This window comes from Sinocyclocheilus grahami, unplaced genomic scaffold (genome assembly GCF_001515645.1).
Source record: "Sinocyclocheilus grahami isolate Dianchi unplaced genomic scaffold, SAMN03320097.WGS_v1.1 scaffold132.1, whole genome shotgun sequence".
Classification (NCBI taxonomy): Eukaryota; Metazoa; Chordata; class Actinopteri; order Cypriniformes; family Cyprinidae; genus Sinocyclocheilus; species Sinocyclocheilus grahami.
Window position 1 is genome coordinate 884,629 of NW_015505311.1, and position 5,613 is coordinate 890,241.

Below are 5,613 nucleotides of genomic sequence, written 5' to 3' on the forward strand. Positions count from 1 at the left end.
GTTAAAATGCATTTTAAACAAAGTTAAGTGCTTATTATTACCCATTTTACTCTTAGTAATTTAATAATTTAATACATTTCATCATTTAAAAGTTTAGTGCAGAAGTATCGAATCGGTATCGATATCGACGATACTGCCTTGTAAAATATCGGTATCGTATCGAAAACAAAATAAGTGGTATCGCCCATCTCTACTTCCCAAAACAAGTTACTGGGTTAATCTTTTTCACGTTTTCTTGGTTGGTAGATGCACCGGGGACCTGATTATAGCACTTAAAACCTGGAAAAGTCAGATTTTCATGATATGTCACCTTTAAAATATCATCGACAAAAGCCTAACATTTACTCAGCAGTGCACTGTGTCCGGCAAACACTTTTCTATAATATTGTCAAATTAAAGGTATAACAATTTCAGTCATCTCTTTTTCTAAAAATGATGGTGCCTAAAACTGCACCAGAAAAAAAAAGAATGGTTTCTTATGGTACACAAGAGAAAGAAGGACATCTTCAGTATAGCTATTCTCACACACACTCACACTGAATGGCCTGCTTTCATTTCAGGCTGCCCTCCTATCATAGCAGGAGATGCATCTCTCACCACCTGGGATGTTACCCAGCATTGGAAGTGGTAATTGCATTTCAATTATAGACATGTGTGCCTGATCTTGTGCAACAGTCACTGTATGTACAGGACACTATTTATTTTTTAAATGAGAGGAAAAGCTATTCCAGCTGAGAATAATTTTTGACCTACCAAAATAATCACATAATATCTGCATCCAGATTCTGGGTTGAGACAGCAATGACAGCCTGTTTTTCTTGCTATGTAAAATATTCACTCATACTCTAAAAGCCTGTTCATTCTAAGAACAACGACTATAACAATAACTATATTAGTGTTCACATCAATGTACAAAAACATTCTGTTTCGCTGTCTGCTGCTTTAAATGCTCAAGCTTAAGCATGATGGATTCTGATTGGCTGTCAATGTTTTTATCGTTCATCACCTGAATCCAATTATATAGTTCATATGTGCCTTTATAGTTATAGTTGTGGTGTGGACTCTGCTATTCATTTACATTTAGAATAACTTTTAAGCATATATCTTTATAGTTATTGTTATAGTTCTAGGTGTGAACAGGCTTTAAAGGAATAGTTCACCAAAAAATGACAATTTGCTGAAAATTGACTGACCATCAGGCCAACCAAGATATAGATGATTTTGTTTCATCATCAGAACAGATTTAGAGAAATGTATCGTTACATCAGTTACTCACCAATGGATCCTCTGCTGTGAATGGGTGCCGTCATGAATGAGATTCCAAACAGCTGATAAAAACATCACAATAATCCACAAGTAATCCACATGACTCCAGTCCATCAACTAACGTCGTGTGAAGTAAAAGGCTGTGTGTCTGTAAGAAGTTTTAACTTTAAACTGTCACTTCTGCTGAGTCCATAATTCATAATAACACTTCCTACAGTGAAAAGTCCATCCCCTCTTGTCCTCTCACATCAAAATCAACCAACTTACTTGTTTAGAACTGTTTCACGTTTTCGCTTGTAAACAGTGCTTGATCTGTGCATATTTCTCCCCTGATTCAGACAAGACAGCTTTTTCACTGGAGAAAGCATTGTGAATAGAGGACTCATGTTTTAGGACGCAACAATCTGAAGTTATCCCTTAATTAATTAATCGTTTCTTACAAACACAGCTTTTCACTTCACAAGACATTAACTGATGGACTGGAGTCATTTGGATTACTTGTGGATTATTGTGATGTTTTTATCACCACTTTGGACTATTCTGACGGCACCCATTCACTGCAGAGGATCCATGTGAGCAAGTAATGTAATGCTAAATGCCTCCAAATCTGTTCTGATGAAGAAACAAACTCATCTAGATCTTGGATAGCCTGAGTACATTTTCGATTTTTATTTTTTTGTGAACTATTGCTTTAAAGGAGTGTTTACACAGAATGTGTACTTGTGTTCTTTCTGGGCAGTTTTTAATTCTTTAAACTCTCCGACCACAAAGCACCTGGTCATTTCTTACTCATAATTCCAACCAACAGTAATATGACTTGGTGACCTGCAATGATAAAACCACTGTTAGTGTGAACGCCCCTTTACATGTCATAATGGACAGACACCCAAGAAAGTGAGTGGCCTCTCTCTCTCTCTCTCTCTCTCTCTCTCTCTCTCTCTCTCTCATGTACTCACACACTTTATCACTCCGGCATCTGGCGCCATTCACTAATATAATCCCTCTTCCTGCCCCGAGCCTCATGCTTCCCAACAAGGACAACAAGATGCTATCTATCTATAGCTATCTATCTATATATCTATCTCACTGTTAGTCCCTTTACATGTCATAATGGACAGACAACAAAGAGAGTGAGCTCTCTCTCTCTCTCTCTCTCTCTCTCTCTCTCTCTCTCTCATGTACTCACACACTTTATCACTCCGGCATCTGGCGCCATTCACTAATATAATCCCTCTTCCTGCCCCGAGCCTCATGCTTCCCAACAAGGACAACAAGATGCTATCTATCTATAGCTATCTATCTATATATCTATCTATCTCATTTGAAGAACAGCTAGTTGGAAAAATAATAGGCACAACATCTAATATGAATAACAAGTGGCCTACTTAGACAAAAAAAAAGAACAGAAGATGGTATCTATCAACAGCATAAATCTATATATATATAGTGAACAGGTACTTAAAATCTGATATAGAATCTAATGGACTGTAAATGTGAAATGACAATATCCATCTGCACGTTTCCTTCAATACTTCATCTCTTTAATCTTGGGCGATCTTCAGCCACCTGCCATATCCGAGCGCGCGCTCATCTGGCCATCAAAGCGGATTTTCATGCCGTTACACACAGCTGAACGTCAAGTATTGACAACCCGTCTACCCTGAGCGACGCGACACATGTGGAACACTCGCGTTATAATCAACGAATGTAGATATCTGCGTTGATATTGCCTAAAAAAAGAACGACTCACTCTAGAGTCATTCGGACACTGGCCGTGATTCACTAAAAAGAAAGGAGCTGATAGAGTCTCTGTGGTGCTCTGTCCGAATCGTCGGGAGGGGGGTGGAATGCACGATCGAGGACCGTTCGTGAACGTCATTAAAATTATTTAGTTCCAATACATTTTAAAAATTGAAGCTGTTCTGAAAAAAGAACCGGTTCTCGAGCCAACGACATTAATATGCTTAAGGCCTACAAAGTCATTTTTCCACATGCTCTTACGAGGACACTGACGGGAAAACGTACGAAATTGTTAAAGAAACATTTATTTATTTCGCCAAAGCCAAGTGTTTTGCTATATATAATATCACTAATTAAAAAGCTGTGTGTGCTTAGGTGATCACTGAAGCTCTGCTATAGCAAGAGGGTGTGTGATGGGTGTGATGGGACATTTAAAGATCGGTGGGTGTGATACTCACTCGCTTTGCCCTGTTTGGGTCTCTGGAGGAGCCGCTGGACAGTAATCAGATCCTCCGTCTTCACCGCCTGCAAGAGTTCCTGTTCTTTCCCCATTCTGTTCTATCACACACTCATGCACCCTCTCTCACACATGCAATCATGGCTATACTTCTACATCCAGTGCATCTTCAGGGGACCAGGCGACCATAACGGTGCCGTTAACGCCAGCGCATCCTCGCCATACATCGTAAAAAGGTCGAGTGCGCAGAGACGCGCTATACGCGCAAGACGCGTTTACATGCCAAGTGGAGTGACCAGTGGCGTCCACGCAGTCGCTAGCGATGAAAAACGATCTTACTGCGCACTGAGGTGACAGAGTCCGATCGTTTTCAGGTTAAAGGGACGGCGCGGAAACCTTGCGCTTATTTACATAGCTGTATTGCTACAAAAAAGCAGATGCTCCGTAAATCAAAACGGAAGGCGTCTCTTTGACCCGAAGCTCACAGAGAGACCGTATATATTACGTAAACATCTAGGCAGATGTGCGCGCGGCCGCTGGAGGTTGTAATCCGCTGTCGCTTTCTCAAGTGCGCATGTATGTGTGTGTGTCTGTGTATCTGTGTAGGCTATGGCAAACCGTATTAACATTAAGTCTTTAAAATGAACTAGTATCAGTTTTATGTTACTTGTATTTTTAATACTAGCAAATAACACAATAGTGTCTATAATCTTTTTCGGTTTTACCTGAATCTACACTATTTTCTAGCCTCCATTTAATTAGTAGAATAGTTACTAGTAAAATTTGATCTTGGTACCAAACAAAAAAATGGAATTGAACACACTGGGGGGAAAAAAATCCATAGGAACACATTTCATTTCGTAATCACAAACAAATGGCGAGTAACCAATTTAATTAAATGCGGTTACACTGGTGAAAAAATTGCTGTAGAAACTATTTTCAACAATTTCACAGTTAAGTACAAAGAAATGGCGAGTAACACATTTAATTAAACCATGCAATTTTGAAGTAGAAAGGCTCTAGCTGTATTTTCTTGTAAAACTTACTCCAATCATCTTTGTTTTATTTAGTTTGAAGTTTGAAAAAATCTATTTTTTTACATTGTAACTCAATGGCATTCAATGGGAAACAATTGCAATGTCAGTACACAAGTTATATGAGCTTAATAACTTGTAGTATAAACACTAATTTTTAAGTTGATTAAATTAAGTTGTTATGCAACTAATTGAGCTGTGGACCTGGAACCAATTAATCTTATCTATGTCAATTAAAATCAAGAGCTAGCATAGTACATGCTAATTTATTTAACATACAAAGTTAATGAAAAAGTAAGACACTACTTGTCACTGGCATTAGCGCATCATTGGTTATAGAGTCAATTTAGTGTATACCTTTATTATACACCCACAACTTAACTACGAGCACTACGCTTCAACACAAATGTTTAATTAAATCAGTACATTAGAATTTTTAACTTGCAACCTTGCATTTATGTTGTGAAAAAATCCCTTGAATTTCTTTTTATAGTCACTACTGAATGACTTACTAATAATTAAAAAGTAACTACACTCTAAACCCGGATTTTGTGTTAATGAAACATTTTAAGTGGTCATTACTTATTCTTTATTGTTCTTTAGAAAATGGTGTCATTACTAAATAAAATGAGCTGTTTGCACTAATCAGAAGAAAAAATTGAGTGTAATGATCATGTTAAGTAGAGACAACTCAGTGCGTTACGTTTTTGTAAGGGAGGGGAGGGGCCCTGAGGTGAGCAGAGCGCTGCCTGATGAGTGTCTTCTGCTGCTGGGGCACGCTTACCGTGGATTGTTTTGAAAGAAACGTGACATGGTGAGTGTGTAAAGAACTTTTTATCTGTTGATATATTTCAGAAAAAAGTGATAACCCAAAAATCCGGACCGATGTTGAACTCTAAAGTTTTAACGTAGTGTTAATGTGTCGGTCAACGCTATTTTTTCCCCTGTCGGTTCACAGTTAAGCTATAACAGTATCATATAAATTAGCTTTTTCTGTCGGGTCACCGTTTATAACGCTAACCAGTGTTTCTCTGTATGTTCACAGTTTAGCTACAACGTGTTTTGTAGCTAAACTGTTGGCATAAGTTTTATTTCTGTCAGGTTCATATCAGCACG

At 38.2% G+C, this 5,613-nt stretch overlaps 1 protein-coding gene across 1 annotated transcript in view; it reads right to left on the reverse strand.

Moving 5' to 3' along the window:
- LOC107590702 (caskin-2-like) overlaps nt 1-4,021 on the reverse strand; it is a 73,729-nt gene extending 69,708 nt beyond the window's left edge. Inside the window, 1 exon segment of the mRNA XM_016279606.1 lies at nt 3,465-4,021. Within this exon segment, the coding sequence (XP_016135092.1) occupies nt 3,465-3,558 (94 nt within the window). The 5' untranslated portion in view covers nt 3,559-4,021.
- Nucleotides 4,022-5,613: the final 1,592 nt, after the last annotated feature.